General features: G+C 51.8%; 1 protein-coding gene across 1 annotated transcript in view; it reads left to right on the top strand.

Moving 5' to 3' along the window:
- HMCN2 (hemicentin 2) overlaps positions 1-16,367 on the top strand; it is a 173,047-nt gene that overhangs the window by 142,001 nt on the left and 14,679 nt on the right. The window contains 6 exon segments of the mRNA XM_039461479.2: positions 449-639; positions 1,550-1,763; positions 3,181-3,315; positions 4,443-4,633; positions 6,568-6,649; positions 15,252-15,521. Of these exon segments, the coding sequence (XP_039317413.2) occupies positions 449-639; positions 1,550-1,763; positions 3,181-3,315; positions 4,443-4,633; positions 6,568-6,649; positions 15,252-15,521 (1,083 nt within the window).

Here is a 16,367-nt window from a genome sequence, read left to right as displayed (position 1 = left end):
TCCTCTCCCCTCGGACCTGGGACATTGCTGGTTACCACACCAGCCAGACACCAAGCCAGTGATGCTCACGCTGCCCAGCACAGCTCCTCTGCTTTTGGTCCTGGGGGTGGCCTGGTATGAGGAGTCTGTGCCCAAGTGGACCCTGCCCAAGGCCTCTGTCCTGCAGCTTTTAGTCATCTGTGTGTGTGTGTGTGTGTGTGCGTGCGTGTGCATGTGTGTGTGTATGCATATGCAAGGTGCAATGCAGTCACTGTCACAGCTTCACCAAACTAAGGGATTTCCCAGATCATCCTGACCACGAGCAATGGCCTATGACTAGGGAGTTGGAGGGGGCAGCTGATGGCCAGGGAAGGCTGAAGGGCTGGGCCAAAGGCCAAGGGCCCTTCGCTGGGGTCAGCCGTCTGTCTCCCCCAGCCCTGGTTCCAAATGGGCCTCCCTCTGCCCACAGTCCCACCCATAATCGAGAATGGCCTCCCAGACCTGTCCGCCACCAAAGGCTCCCACGCCTTCTTGCCTTGCAAGGCCAGGGGCAGTCCCGAGCCCAACATCACATGGGACAAAGACGGCCAGCCCGTGTGGGGCGCTGAGGGGAAGTTCACCGTCCAGCCTTCTGGAGAACTGCTGGTGAAGGACCTGCAGGTGAGGCACTGTCCCGAGCGCGCAGCAGGGAGGAGTGGCTGAGGCCCCGTTTGTCTGGCTCTGCGCCAAGCTCTGTGCAGCCTTTAACCCCCGGAGCCTGGGGAAATCGGCGTTACCCTCCTGGGTACAGACGGCCGGCACTTAGGCTCAGAGTGTCCCTAGTTGTCCACCATTGCCAAGAGGCAGAACCCAAATGTGAACCTGGACCCCGGCAGCCAGTTCCTGGGGAACCTGGGGAAGGGGGGACCCGGACTGGGGCTCGGGATACGGCGATGACTTTGTGTCCCAAAAGTCTCCCCGTTTCTTCTCAGCCATGCATTGGCATTGACCGTCCTCTGGGCTTTGGGGAGTGTTGAGCCAGGGCTGTGGGTGGGACCCCTGACCCCCTTCCCCTCAGCACTCAGCAGATTCTGCAGTTCTGTGATGAGACGCTCTCCAGATGGGTTCAGTGGACACACTTAGAAGGGTGAGGGGCATTGGGCATGGCCATCCAGGGAGCCTGGCAGCGCAGTGGTGAGCGCCCCGGCCCTGCTTGAATGCACCACGAAACTCCTCCTCTCAGGGCCCCTGCTGGGCGCTCTGTCAGGCACCAAAAGCGAGCCCTGCTGTGCAGGTCAAGTTCTAAGCACGGGGCGGCACGCAGTAGGTGCTCGGTAAACAGTAACTGTTGGCGCTCAGGCAGTCAGGGCTGGGGTTATGAAGGAGCAGAGCCTGTGAACACTGCGGGACGGGGCAGGGGCGTGGTGGTGTTGCTGACCCGTTTGCTAGCTGTGTGACCTTGGGCAAGTCACTTTACCTCTCTGGGCTGGATACTCCATGAGAACCTTCAAAGAAGTGGGTCCCAGGGGCATCCCAACCCAGGCCGAGGTTGGGGACAGTTCTCCAGCCAACCCCTTTCTCTTGCTCACAGGGCCAGGACGCAGGCACCTACATCTGTACTGCAGAGAACGCTGTAGGCCGGGCCCGCCGCCGCGTGCACCTCACCGTTCTGGCACTGCCTGTGTTCACCACCCTGCCTGGGGACCGCAGCCTGCGACTCGGGGACAGGCTGTGGCTCCGATGTGCAGCCCGAGGCAGCCCCACCCCTCGCATTGGCTGGACCATCAACGACCGGCCAGTCACAGGTCTGGGTCTGCTGGGCGTGGGTGGGACAGAGAGTCAGGACCCCGGGAGGTCAAGAAGGGAGGGCAGGTGGGGAGCCCCAGCCTAGTGGACAGGACGAGGTTGTGAACCAGCCCTACTGGTTCCGGGTCTTCCAACGTGGCCCTGTGTAGAGGGACAAGGCAAACCCAGCTGTGGCCATATGTGACAAGCCATATAGCAGAGCTGGTAAGAGGCCACCCGAGAAGACTCAACCCAGAGACCTCAGGGCCGGGAGGGGGAGGCCTATGTTCCAACCCAGAGCTTCTGCTCCCATGGTGGCACCCTCAGCAAACCCCTTTTGCTGGCAGGGTGGGGGTGGGGAGGCTCTGTCCTCCTACCTGAAACCCAGGTGATGTCTAGGGAGGTGCGGGGCCTGTGGAGTACCTGGTGGGTACTCACTGAATGCCTGCTGAATTGATAAATTGCTAAGTCCCCTCCACTGCAAAATGAGACTTTCCTACGTTAGAATATGATATCACACGCTCCTAGCTCTGCGTCCCCAGGTGTGGAATGCCTGTGCACACCTGTGGTGAAGGCTTTGCTGGGCCCCACCACTTCCTGGGCAGGGACCTTGGGCAAGTATGATAGTTCAGCCTCTCTGAGCTCAGCTCTTTGTCAAATGGTCACAACCAGGGGTCCTGAGGTCAGAATGGCGACGGAGAAGCCGCCTAGGCACAGACCTGGCCCCGAGTAGATGCCCCGCTGATGGTGATGTTGGCCCTTATTCCTCTCCTAGAGGCAATGGCTAACCGCAAAGGAAAAGTCCATTATTAGAGTCCTTCTCTTGGCTGGGCACGGTGGCTCATGCCTGTAATCCCAGCACTTTGGGAGGCCGAGGCGAGTGGATCACCTGAGGTTGGGAGTTCAAGACCAGCCTGGCCAAGAGGGTGAAACCCCATCTCTACTAAAAACACAAAATTAGCTGGGCACGGCGGCATGTACCTGTAGTCCCAGCTACTCGAGAGGCTGAGGCAAGAGAATTGATTGAACGGGGGAGGCGGAGGTTGCGGTGAGCCGAAATCACACCATTGCACTTTACTCCAGCCTGGGTAACAAGAGCGAAACTCTGTCTCAAAAAAAAAAAAAAAAAAAAAAAAAAGAACCCTCTCTAGAACTAATAGCGGTGCATCAGTGAGTGCCCTGTACTGAGTTCCCCAAAGACCTGCCCTTGACCGTTTATCGAACACACAGCAGAAGGCAGGCTCGTTAACCGCAGCCTCCAGTGCAGCCTGTGCCTCCCAGGAACGGGTCTGACTCGGTCAGCCTTCACCCGGGACTCCCATCTGTTTCTGCATCTTTATTAAGTTCCTGCAGGTACCCAGGCTCCAGGGAAGCGTTTCAGGCAGGAGTTCCCTGCACCCAACTCAGAGTCCCCTGAAGCTTCTTTCTCCACCACAGAAGGAGTGTCCGAGCAGGATGGGGGCAGCACGCTGCAGCGGGCGGCTGTCTCCAGAGAAGACAGTGGGACCTACGTCTGCTGGGCGGAGAACCGAGTGGGTCGCGTGCAGGCGGTCAGCTTCGTCCACGTAAAGGGTAGGACACGTTCCCCAGATGGCTTGTCTCTCAAGACCTCCAGTCTATTGGGACCCAACCTGTGGGTTTCCTAAGAACCCGCCCTCCTGTCCTCTGAACTAGTGGCTCCCTACCCTGGCTGCACATTAGAATGCCCTGGGGGACTTTATAATATCCCGAAGCCCAGGTTCTACCTCCAACTCTGTAAACCAGCATCTCTGGGGTGAGGCCTGGGCATCGGTATTTTTGACCCTCCCGAGACGACCCCGGCTGCGGGTAGAATTAGACTCTGACCAATTGCCCTATAGCACTCCCTGCAGCTGGATGGTACCAGTGTAGGAGGAGAGCATGAGGGCCAGGGCGCCCTGGCAGAAAAACGCCTGAAGCTCACCAGCTAGCCAGTTGTCCCCTATGACCTACCCATCCACCAGGAGTAGCACAGGAGCTCTCAGTGACACCATGACTTAGTTTGCTCAACTTCAGGATGGGTGGGGCCGGATGGAGGGAATGAGCAGCCTCAGGCACCAAAAGAGAACTGCAGCTTCTGGTAGATCCAACCTCAGAAAACCAGGAAGGATATAAGCCAGCCCAGAGCATCCAACAGTGTTTTGAGATTAGCGTGAATCTCATAGTGTTGCTTCGTAACAGCAGAGGTGTCTAGGGTTCTTGTTTTTTTTTAATAGTTATTGATTTCCAAAGTACCTGGCAGGCACTCTGCTGCTAGTGTAATCCATCTGTGAGAAAGAGTAGATGTCACACATAACACTGTGTTCCTGCCTGTGCCTGTCGCAGCCATCGCTAATCAATCACTGTCTGTGAGAGAGACTAGATGACCCAGGTAACACTGTGTTCCTGCCTGTGCCCGTCACAGGCATCACTAATCGATCACAGCACTCTTCTCATTCAGCTTCAGATGTTTCTCAGCACAGCTCCTGGAAACTACTCCGAGTCTTTGTGACTTGGCCCATGACATGGACACTGTTTGCTATCCATGATGCACTGACTACACACAACCACGCTGGGTTAGCAGGAGCCTCTGGAGGCCCCTGGAGGCAGAGGTTGGGCAGATCTTTAGAGATGGGTTTATGGGAGGCTGAGGCTGCAGGGAACCTCTTTTCTGCCAACTCGCTCAATGTCACCCCATACAGAGGCTCCTGTCCTACAAGGAGAGGCTTTCTCCTACCTGGTGGAATCTGTCGGGGGCAGTATCCAGCTAGACTGTGTGGTGCGTGGAGACCCAGCACCGGATATCCACTGGATCAAAGATGGCCTTCCACTGCAAGACAGCCATCTCCGACACCAGCTACAGAATGGCTCACTGACCATCCACAGGACTGAGGCAAGGCGGGGCCTGGCACCTTGGGTGGGGCCACCAAGAACAACTCGACACTTTCTCTGATTGCTCAGGAGGGTTCTCATGTTGCCTCCAACCCCTGCTTCTGCAGTCTACAGAGCACCTTCCTGCCTATTCCCCAGACGTCCCTCTCACTACCACCAATAGTAACCTCCAGCCACTGGGCTTTTCTGTGCCTCTATCAACCACCCATTCAATGGAGCAAATTCTTTCTCCCTCATAGGACTGTAATGAGAAATCAGTGAGGTGACTCATACCCACTGTTTAAGAGTGATCTGTGGGTAAGGCCCCCAAAATATTATTAACCTCAGAGGGCAGGGTAGGCGGGTACTAGTGCTGTCTATTTATGGACAAAGATACTGCTTTTTTTGTTTTTGGGGTTTTTTTTGAGACAGAGCCTCGCTCTGTTGCCAGGCTGGAGTACAGTGGTGCAATCTTGGCTCACTGCAACCTCCACCTCCTGGGTTCAAGCGATTCTCCTGCCTCAGCCTCCCGAGTAGCTGGGACTACGGCTGTTGGCCACCACAGCCAGCTAATTTTGTGCTTTTAGTAGAGATGGGATTTCACCATGTTGGCCAGGATGATCTCGATCTCTTGACCTTGTAATCCGCCTGCTTCAGCCTCCCAAAGTGCTGGGTTTACAGGTGTGAGCCACTGTGCCTGGCGCAGATGAAGACACTGAAGTTCAGAGAGGCCCACAACCAATAACTGCAGGAGCCAGGGCCCCTCACCCCCAGGTCTCCTGCCTCTGGCTCCATGCTGTTTCCAAAGCCTTGGGTCCTGGGGCAGCCCCCCTCAACTTCCATTTTGTGTCTCAAGTTCTGATGATTGTGAGGAAATCCCCAAGTCAGTCTGACTCAAGTTCATCTTAGGGGCCTTGATCTCACCCATTTGGGAGCCTTTCTCTGTGTAGTAATAGTAATAGGACTAGTCATCAGAGTAGCAGTAAGAGCAGTGGTAATTATGGCTCCTGTTACCCAAGTACTAACTGTGGGCCAGGCATAGGGCCTCACACTTAGCAAGCATTATTCTGTTTAATGCTTATAAGATTCTAGCAGCTATCACTCCCATTTTACCGAAGGGAAAACTGAGGCTCCAGAAGCATGAAAATGTAAGTAATGGGTTCAGGGCAGTAAGCAATGGGGCTGGGATTCAGTCCCATGTCGGTCTGACCTCCAAACCTACACTCTTAACTTTGTGCCATGCTGTTCCCCGCAGTCCCTTGGGTGTGACCCCCCCCCCAGATACCATCTTCTGGGAGCGGACAGTGGCCTCAGGCTGCCCCAGCCCCATCTCCTGGTGGTGCTGCCACTCAGAAGTGATGTGAGCCGGCGCGCTACTGAATTCTGCCCCAAGTCCATTGACCACCTGTTAGGGAAACGCTGCCAACTGTCTCCCTTCCGGAAGACTCACTTTGCACACTGGCACAGTAAATGCCCTGAGAAGTCCTGCAGTTCAGACTTTAGTCCTGTTTGTACAACAGAGGCGGCCAGTGTTCTTGTTTTCCTGTAGTTATTGATTGCCAAAGCACCGTAACGTGTTGTCTAACTCAGGGTCTCCCAAACTTACTGACCATGGAATCCTTTTTCCCAAGGAAGCTCAAGTCGTGTGCCATGGGACAGAAAGATTTCAGTGGACACGGTTTGGAAGAGGTGGATCTAAACCGTGCTTTTCCAGCAGGACATTCCACCTAGGGCAACAAGGACCTTTTTCACCACCCCCAGTTTCGGGCGTGAAAAGGGGCTGGATCCTCTTTGCATGTCTGTTCACAAGTGGCCACAGAGGACCTTCTGATGCTCGGGGCGGTGGGGGGGGGGGGGTTCAGGTGTCCCTGGCTGGCCTTGGTCCCCTACCCAAGTGTCTGAGACGCTCTTCCTCTTCTCTGAGCACCATGACCCCCCTCCTGTGCCCACTTACAGAGGGACGACGCGGGACAGTACCAGTGCCTGGCAGAGAATGAGATGGGCGTGGCGAAGAAGGTGGTGATCCTCGCCCTGCAGAGTGAGTCTCAGCCTCAGCAGAGCGGGGACGTGGGGAGTGTGCTCAGGGACAGTGCTGCCGTGTGTAGCCGAGAGGGCAGGCAGCGGGACCAGGATTTGGAGTTCTTTCGTTAATGCTTATTTGGAACACAAATTGAATCATGTCAAATGTTTCCCAAGTGTGGGGTGAGTGAGACTCAGGGTTGAGCTAAAGAAAACCTCACAGGGTTGAGCTAAAGAAAACCTCACAACCGCCGGGCGCGGTGGCGCAAGCCTGTAATCCCAGCACTTTGGGAGGCCGAGGCGGGTGGATCACGAGGTCAAGAGATCGAGACCATCCCGGTCAACATAGTGAAACCCCGTCTCTACTAAAAATACAAAAAATTAGCTGGGCATGGTGGCTCCTGCCTATAATCCCAGCTACTCAGGAGGCTGAGGCAGGAGAATTGCCTGAACCCAGGAGGCGGAAGTTGCGGTGAGCCGAGATCGCGCCATTGCACTCCAGCCTGGGTAACAAGAGCGAAACTCTGTCTCAAAAAAGAAAAAAAGAAAACCTCACAACCTGGGCCTAGGGGGAGCTAGGACCAGCCGTCCAGATCCCCGACAGCGCTTACCTGTGCCAAGCAGCCTGTAGTTTACTAGGTGCTATTTGAGCCTCAGAAGAACACTGTGAGGTTGTCTCAATAGGGATTCTGCAGAAAGTGTTTTTCTGAAGATGAACACCTGTGGAGAAGACTGAGTCCCCGAATTCTTATACAGTGAAAATGTGAACCCACCCAGTTACCAGCAGCCAGATCAAAAAAACAGGGCGGACCCAGTTCCCAGCCGCCGCACGCCCACTCCGTTCAGCCCCTGTCCTGGTAGGCCCCGTCCTGGATTCTGCCTGTCGTGTTTTTTTAAAAACTTTATTGAGTTATAATTCGCATACCATAAAATCCACCCATTTATACAATGCAATATTACTTAAAAAGGAAGGAAATTCTAGGGCCAGGTGCAGTAACTCACGCCTGTAATGCCAGCACTTTGGGAGGCCAAGGTGGGTGGATCACCTGATGTATGGAGTCTGAGAACAGCCTGGCCAAAATGGTGAAATCCTGCCTCTGCTAAAAATACAAAAATTAGCCGGATATGGTGGCGGGCGCCTGTAATCCCAGTTATTCAGGAAGCTGAGGCAGGAAGTCACTTGAAATGGTAGTTTACCAGGCGCTATTTGTAATCCCAGTTATTCAGGAAGCTGAGGCAGGAAATCACTTGAATCCGGGAGGTGACGTTTGCAGTGAGCCGAGATCGTGCCACCATACTCCAGCCTGGGTGACAGGCAAGACTCAGTCTCAAAAAAAAAAAAAAAAAGAAAAAGAGAATGAAATTCTGACACAGGCTACAACATGAACATTGAGGTCATTATGTGAAGTGGGAAAAGTCACAAAAAGATAAACACTGTATGATTCTGTTTATGAGCGCCCTGGAGTGGTCAGAAGCATGGAGGGGCTTCGGGGAGGGGGAAAGGGGGAGTTATTGTTTAGTGAGTCCAGAGTTTCGGTTTTGCAAGATGAAAAAATTCTGGAGATTGTACAATGTAAAATACTCAACATTATGAGACTGTACACTTATAAATGCTTCAATGATAAATTTTATGTAATGTATTTTTACTGTAATTATTATTATTAATTTTTTTGAGACAGGATCTGGTTCTGTTGCTCAGGCTGGAGAGCAGTGGTACCATCTCAGCTCACTGTAACCTCTGCCTCCCAGGTTCAAGTGATCCTCCCATCTCAGCCTCCCAAGTAGCTGGGATTACAGATGCTGGCCACCACGCCCGGATAGTTTTTGTTTTTTGTTTTTGTTTGTTTGTTTGTTTGTTTTGAGACAGAGTTTCGCCCTCGTTACCCAGGCTGGAGTGCAATGGTGCGATCTGGGCTCACTGTAACCTCCGCCTCCTGGGTTCAAGTAATTCTTCTGCCTCAGCCTCCCGAGTAGCTGGGACTACAGGCACGTGCCACCATGCCCAGCTAATTTTTTGTATTTTTAGTAGAGACGGGGTTTCACCATGTTGACCAGGATGGTCTCGATCTCTTGACCTAGTGATCCACCCGCCTCGGCCTCCCAAAGTGCTGGGATTACAGGCATGAGCCACCTCGCCCGGCTAATTTTTGTATTTTTAGTAGAAACAGCTTTTACCATGATTGGCCAGGCTGTTCTTGACCTCCTGACCTTAGGTGATCCACCTGCCCCAAAGTGCTGGGATTAACTTGTGTTCATTTTAAATAGAGTTGTTTATCTTACTCTGGTGAGTTCCTGGAGTTCTTTAAGTAGCATGGATATCAGTCCTTTATCAGACACATGATTTGCAAGTATTTTTCCCAGTCTGTGGCTTGTCTTTGAGTTTTCTTAATGTTGCCTTTGAAGAGCAAAAGTGTTAAAATTTGATGAAGTCCAAATTTATCTATTTTGTATTTTTTGAATGGGTTTGGTGTTATATCTTTAAAAATCTTTGCCTAACCTAAGGTCATATTTTCTCCTTCTTTTCTTTTCTTTTTTTTTGAGACAGAGTCTCACTCTGGTGCCCAGGCTGGAGTGCAGTGGTGAGAGCTTGGCTCACTGCAACCTCCACTTCCCAGGTTCAAGCAATCCTTGTGCCTCAACCTCCCAAGTAGCTGGGACTAGAGGCAGGCCCCACCACATCCGGCTAATTTTTGTAATCTTAGTAGAGACAGGGTTTCATCGTGTAGCCCGGGCTGGTCTCAATGCCTGGCCTCAAGCTACCCACCCGCCTCGGCCTCCTAAAGTGCTGGGATTACGGGCGTGAGCCACTGCGCCCCGCATTTTCTTATATAACGTTTGTAGTTTTAGTTCTCACATATAGGTCTGTGATCCGTTTTGAGTTAATTTCTGTGTGAGGTGAGGGTCTAACGTTCCTTTTTTGCTTGTGGATAGCCAATTGTTCCAGTACCATTATGTTGATCTTTAATTTCTTCCAGTGATTTGTAGTTTTAAGTGTACTGGTCTTATATTTTTGTTAAGTTGATTTTAAGCATTTTTATTGTTGATGCTGTTTTGGGTGGAACTGTTTTCTTTGATTTTTGGTTTTTTAATTGCTGATATGTAGAGATACAGTTGAGTTTGATGTCATCTCATCTATGAATAGGGACAGTTTGACGTCTTTCTTTCACATCTCTGTACCTTACAGTTCTTTGTCTTGCCTTATTGTCTTGGTTGGAGCCTCTGGTACTCAGCTGAGGCAGTGACAGCGGCCATCCTTGCCTGGTTCCTTGGTTTAGGTGGAAAGCAGTCAGTCTTTCACCACGAAGTGTGATGTTCGCTGTGAGTTTTTGTGGACGCCCTTTCTCAGGCTGAAAAATGTCCCCTTTTGTACCTCGTTTGTTGAGAGTTTTTGTCACGAATGGGAACAGGTTCGTGGTTCCAGACGAGGTAGCATAGATGCTCTTGCTACTTCTCCTGCTAAGCACAGCTGAAAACCGTGGACGTTATATAGAAGCAGAGAGAGCCTCTGAAAAGTAGAGAAAAGGAGGAGGATCAGCTACCGATCTTGGGACCTGAGGAGCAGTGTGGTGGTGAATACCCTGCTGTTCCTTTTTTGTCCCTTCTATGGGCACTTGAGAAGCCAGGAAGCTGGAACCACCAGTGGGCTCAGACACACACACACACACACACACACACACACACGCGCGCGCGCGCCTCAACAAGAGCCTGTCCTCTCTTGCGATGGACTAGGAAAGGGACAGCCTAGTAAGAAAGAAAACTTGTAAATAGCAATATCTGGCCAGGTGTGGTGACTCATGTCTGTAATCCCAGCACCTTGGGAGGCCGAGGCAGGCAGATGGCTTGAGCTCAGGAGTTTGAGACCAGCCTGGGCTGTATAGTGAAACCCCATCTGTACTGAAAATACAAGAAAAAAAAAAAATCAATCCAGGCACGGTGGTGCACACTATAGTCCCAGCTACTTGGGAGGCTGAGGCAGGAGGATTGCTTAAGCCCAAGAGACAGAGGTTGCAGTGAGTTGAGGTTATGCCACTGCACTCCAGCCTGGGTGACAGTGAGAAACTGTCTCAAAAAAAAAATAATAATTCTCTAGCCAAACACCATGAAAAACACCCCAGCCCCATCATCAAATCAAGTGGGAGCCTGCATTCCCACCCTTACCCACTGTCCAGAGGTACCTGCTGTCCCTGTCACCTGTTGAATGGGAAGCTCCTCCCCCATCAGGCCATGTGGGCAGCCAGCGGGGTGCCAGCCAGAGGCCCAGTGTGGACGTGCCTCCACCCATGCCCAGCAGTAATGAGGGACCATTCCCTGTTCTGGGGTGTCTGTAGGAAACCTGGATTCCACTCTGACCTGGCGGAAGCGAGTGGCTGCTTTTTCTTGGCAGTGTTCCATCTCTGCCAAAAAACGAATTTAAATAAAAACCTGAGTCTTACAATACTGAAACTCACGTACCAGGAACAAGGAAAATCTTAACAAAAGCAGACCATTAACAGACGCCAACTGAAATGGCACAGATGTTAAGTCATCCGGTAAGGACTTTTTTTTCGAGACAGGGTCTGACTCTGCTGCCCAGGCTGGAGTGCAGTGACGTGCTCATGGCTCACTGCAGCCTTGGCTTGGGCGATCGGCTCACCTCACCCTCCCAAGTAGCTGTGACTACAGGCACATGCCGCCACACCCGGCTCATTTTTGTTTGTATGCATTGATTTTTTGTAGAGGTGGGGTCTCCTTATGCTGCCTAAGCTGGTCTCAAACTCCTAGGTGCAAGTGATCCACCTGCCTCAGCCTCCCAAAGTGGTGGGATTACAGGCATGAGCCACTGTGCCTGACCAAGACTGAACTGTCACATTGTCACTCACTAAGTGAGAAGCCTCTCCCCTGCACAGGCCGGGTGGGGTGCGGCAAGTAGTGACCCTCTCCCTCCAGCCAGGATGGTGCCAGCAGAGGCCCGTTGGGAAGCGCCAACTCCCACCCATACCCAGCAATAATGAGGCACCCCTCCCTATTCCGGGGTGTCCATGGAGGCCACGCAGAGACTCCGACGTCTACTCTCACCTGTCAGAAGTGAGTGGCACTTCCTTCCCCTGGCAGTGTTCCAGGTCTGCCAAGATGGAAGATTTAACTAAGAGCCAAGTCTTATGCTGAAACTCACTTATACCAGGAACAAGAAAAAAATCTCAACTTGAATGAGAGCCAACAATCAGCAGACACCAACTGAGATGCACAGAGGTTTGAGTCATCTGAGAAGGATTTTTTTATTTTTTGACATGGGGCCTTGCTCTGTCACCCAGACTGGAGTGCGGTGGCACCATCACAGTTCACTGCAGCTTCGACCTCCTGGGCTCAAGCAATCCCCCCACCCCTTAGCCTCCCAAGTAGCTGGGACTATAGGTGCATGCCACCGTGCCTGGCTACTTGATTTTTTATAGAGATGAGGTCTTGCTGTGTTGCCAGGCTGGCTGACAGGCTGCTTCTGTGAGCAATGGTGCACATGCTGGAAACAAGTGGGAAAAAAACAACAGCAGAAAAATCTCAGCAAAGCGTGGCTGTGGAGTCATCTGAAGTTCAGGCAGTTTTCAAGTCAGCCTCAGTTTACCGTCTTTTGTCCCCCGCAGGTCTCCCCTGCGCAGGCGCAAATTTCCCACGGTGGCCAGGGGTTGTGGGGAGCCGATCCAGCCTGTCCGTGGCTCCTCCGTCCCCAGGTTCTCCTCGTTAAATTGCTGGCTGGGCCCCTGCTCTCCTCGGCCAGGACCATGCCACAGGCCAGCAGAGCAGACGCTTCTCTTTTGCTTCCTACCAGTTTCACTCCTTTTCCCGATGACGTCTCTCAGGGCATGCTTCATCTTCTACCGCACATCAAGGCAGCCCCTGGGGGTGGCAAAAGCTGTTGGTTTCCACAGCTGTCCTTAAGAAAACCACTGCGACTGCCACGGGAGGGTTGGGATGGCTCAGTTCTAGGCAGGAGGGCCAAAGGCTTCCCTGGTTTTTATTCAAAGTTCTAGAGGATTTTTTTCTTTTTGGAGACAGAGTCTCTGTCACCCAGGCTAGAGTGCAGTGGTGCAATCTTAGCTCACAGAAACCTCTACCTCCCAGGTTCAAGAGATTCTCCTGCCTCAGTCTCCCAACTAGATGGGATTACATCCAGTTAATTTTTGTATTTTTTGTTGAGACAAGGTTTCACCATGTTGACCAGGCCTGTCTCAATCTCCTGACCTTAGGCCATCTGCCCACCTCAGCCCCTCAAAGTGCTGGGATTACAGGCGTGAGCCACTGCACCTGACCATAGGGGCTTTTTATGGATAAACGCTTCTCAAGGCCTGGCACAGTGGCTCACAGCTATAATTCATCACTTTGGGAGGCCTAGGTAGAAGGATTGATTGAGTCCAGGATTTTGAGACCAGTCTGGGCAAGATAGTGAAACCCCACAACTACAAAAAATAAATAAATTAGCCGGGCATGGTGGCGCACACCTTTAGTCCCAGCTACTGGGGAGGCTGAGGTGGGAGGATGATGTGAGCCAGGAGGTCAAGGCTGCAGTGAGCTGAGATCACATTCCAGCCTGAGCAACAGAGTGAGCTCCTGTCTCAAAAACTAAAAAAGAGTCACTTACAAAATGTAAATACTTCTCAGTTTGTTGTGCACCTTTGGTTAATTTTGAGAGCCCTGAAATAGTTATTTTGGGCACGTGTGTCCAGTTTTCTGCTTGTTTGCCAACCTCGTCCTTCAGCCACAGCTGATGACTGATTCTTGCTTGTTCTGACTGACCTTTATTTATTTTTTATTATTTTTATTTTTTTATTTTATTTTATTATTTTTTAAAGACGGGGTTTCACCATGTTGGTCAGGCTGGTCTTGAACTCCCAACCTCAGGTGATCCGCCCACCTTGGCCTCTAAAGTGCTTGGATTACAGGCATAAGCCACTATGCCAGGCCTTTTATTTTTATTTTTCAGATGGAGTCTCACTCTGTCTTCCAGGCTGGAGTACAGTGGCGCGATCTTGGATCGCTGCAACCTCCGCCTCCTGAATTCAAGCAATTCTCCTGCCTCAGCCTCTCGAGTAGCTGGGATTACAGACATCCACCACCACACCTGGCTAATTTTTGTATTTTTAGTAGAGACAGGGTTTCATCATGTTGGCCTGGCTGGCCTTGAGCTCTTAAGGTGATCCACCCGCCTCCCGCCTCAGCCTCCCAAAGTGTTGGGCGTACAGGCGTGAGCCACTGCGCCTGGCCTCGGCCTTCATTTAAATGGAATCACCCCACACGTGCTCCTGCACGGATTTCTTCGGCACATGATTGATTATTTATGGCATTCATCCAGATTCTTTTATTGGTTCTGATTGCTCTATGTTTTTCGATACATGGATGTACCACTGTTTATTCATGTATTCCACTGTACGTTAGTTTCCAGTTATGGGCAATTAAGAACAGCGCTGCTGCAACCTTCTTATACATGTCCGTTGGTGAACAGGCACGCACACTCGTGTTGGGGTATTCGTCCAGGAGCCGAAGTGCTAGATCACGTGGTACACATGCGTTCTACTTTAAGACACACTGGCTGCGGTGGGATCTGATGAACAGCTCCCAAAGGCATGTCCAGGTCCCAGTCCCTAGGGCCTGTCAGTGTTTCCTTACTTGGAAAAGGAACCTTTGCAAATGTCATTAAGTTAAGGATCTTAAAGTGAGCGGATTATCTCGGTGGCCCTACATGCTATCACAGTGTTTTGTTTTTTGTTTTTTGTTTTTTTGGGTTTTTGTGTTTCTTGGTTTGGTTTTTGTTTTTGTTTTTGTTTTTTGAAATGGAATCTCGCTGTCACCCAGGCTGGAGTGCAGTGGCACAATCTTGGCTCACTGTAACCCCTGCCTCTGAGGTTCAAGCAATTCTGGGTCAGCCTCTTAAGTAGCTGGAATTAAAGGCACACCACCAGCACACCTGACTAATGTTTGTATTTTTTTAGTAGAAATGGGGTTTCGCCAGGTTGGCCAGGCTCTTCTCAAAGTTCTAGGTTCAAGCAATTCACCCACCTCAGCCTCTCAAAGTGCTGGGATTACAGGCATGAGCCATCACACCTGGCTACAAGTATTCTTAAAAAAGAGAGCCAGGGCTGGATGTGGTGGCTGACGACTGTAATCCCAGCACTGTGGGAGGCCAAGGAGGGTGGATCACCTGAGGTTGGGAGTACAAGACCAGCATGGTCAATAATGGCAAAACCCCATCTCTACCAAAAATACAAAAATTAGCTTGGTGGGGTGGCACATGCCTGTAATCCCAGCGACTCAGGAGGCTGAGGCAGGAGAATCGCTTGAACTCAGGAGGTGGAGGTTGCAGTGAGCCGAGATGGTGGTGCCATTGCACTCCAGCCTGGGTGACAGAGTGAGACTCGATCTCAAAAAATAAAATAAAACAAAATAAAAGCAGATATGGCCATATGATATTTTCATGAAGAAACGGTATCTAGAGGGAACTATTCAGGAACGGTGACTGGGTGGAAGGATCCTGTGTGGTTCTTACTTTCTCCTTTCTGCCTCTCTGGATTTCCCAGTGCGTCTAAATGAACATTTTCTATTTGAATACACAAAAATAATTAAATCTTTCTAAAAGCCACCTGGGCCTCCCACAGGTGCTCCAGTGTTCCAGGTGGAGCCCCAGGACGTGACAGTGAGATCCGGGGATGATGTGGCCCTGCGGTGCCAGGCCACTGGAGAGCCCGCACCCACCATCGAGTGGCTGTGGGCGGGTCGCCCCTTGCAGGCCAGCCAGCGGCTCCGGACCCTGCCTGATGGGAGCCTGTGGCTGGAGAGCGTGGAGGCTGGGGACGCAGGTGCCTACGACTGCGTCGCTCACAACCTCCTGGGCTCTGCCACAGCCCGGGCCTTCCTGGTCGTGAGAGGTATGGGGCATCCCTGTCTGGACCTTTGTGGACAGAGGGAGGATCTCCTGCTGATGGGAATTGCGTACCTATGGGGGACTTGGCCCCGTGCCTTGCCAGCTCCGCACCTCTTCCCTTGGCTTCATCACAAGCCCAGAATGAAGTCCTACCCTGCCCACTTAGAGTCTTGGAGGTGCTAAGTGTTTGCTGCTCATCTTGGACAGGGAACACTGGCTGTTCCTGCTTAACTGGCACAAATGCATGTCCTCTGTCTGGACACTGCACAGCCCCAGGAAGCAAGCAGAGGAAGACAAGGGCATCCCCGGTGCCCTTGGGGGCTGCTGTGAAAAGTCTGTGCGTGAGCGTGTGTTCCAAGTTCACGCATTGCGTGGCCATGGCAGGTGGTGGGAAAAGAGATGGCTTCCTGGCGGGACAGACCCCTGCCATCTCAGTCACCTCCCTTCTCCCTTGGGTCAGACCAAACTTTAAAATTAAGAAAAGGCCTATCCTGAGAAACCACAGTAAACGAATTCGGCCCTGCATAAAGGCAAGTCATAAGATATTATTTCTGTGGCCTGTGCCTCTGGAGGGAACACTCCCTATGCGTGGCCATGTGTCTCGCTCTCTGTCCCTGGCAGACATCACTAATCTTTTTTTTTTTTTTTTTTTTTTTTTTTTGAGACGGAGTTTTGCTCTTTTACCCAGGCTGGAGTGCGATGGCGCGATCTCGGCTCACCGCAACCTCCGCCTCCTGGGTTCAGGCAATTCTCCTGTCTCAGCCTCCTGAGTGACTGGGACTACAGGCACGTGCCACCATGCCCAGCTAATGTTTTGTATTTTTAGTAGAGATGGGGTTTCACCATGTTG

The sequence above is a fragment of the Saimiri boliviensis genome, chromosome 2, assembly GCF_048565385.1.
Source record: "Saimiri boliviensis isolate mSaiBol1 chromosome 2, mSaiBol1.pri, whole genome shotgun sequence".
Lineage (NCBI taxonomy): Eukaryota > Metazoa > Chordata > Mammalia > Primates > Cebidae > Saimiri > Saimiri boliviensis.
Note: the sequence above shows the minus strand (reverse complement) of the source record. Positions and strands in the feature narration are given on the sequence as shown.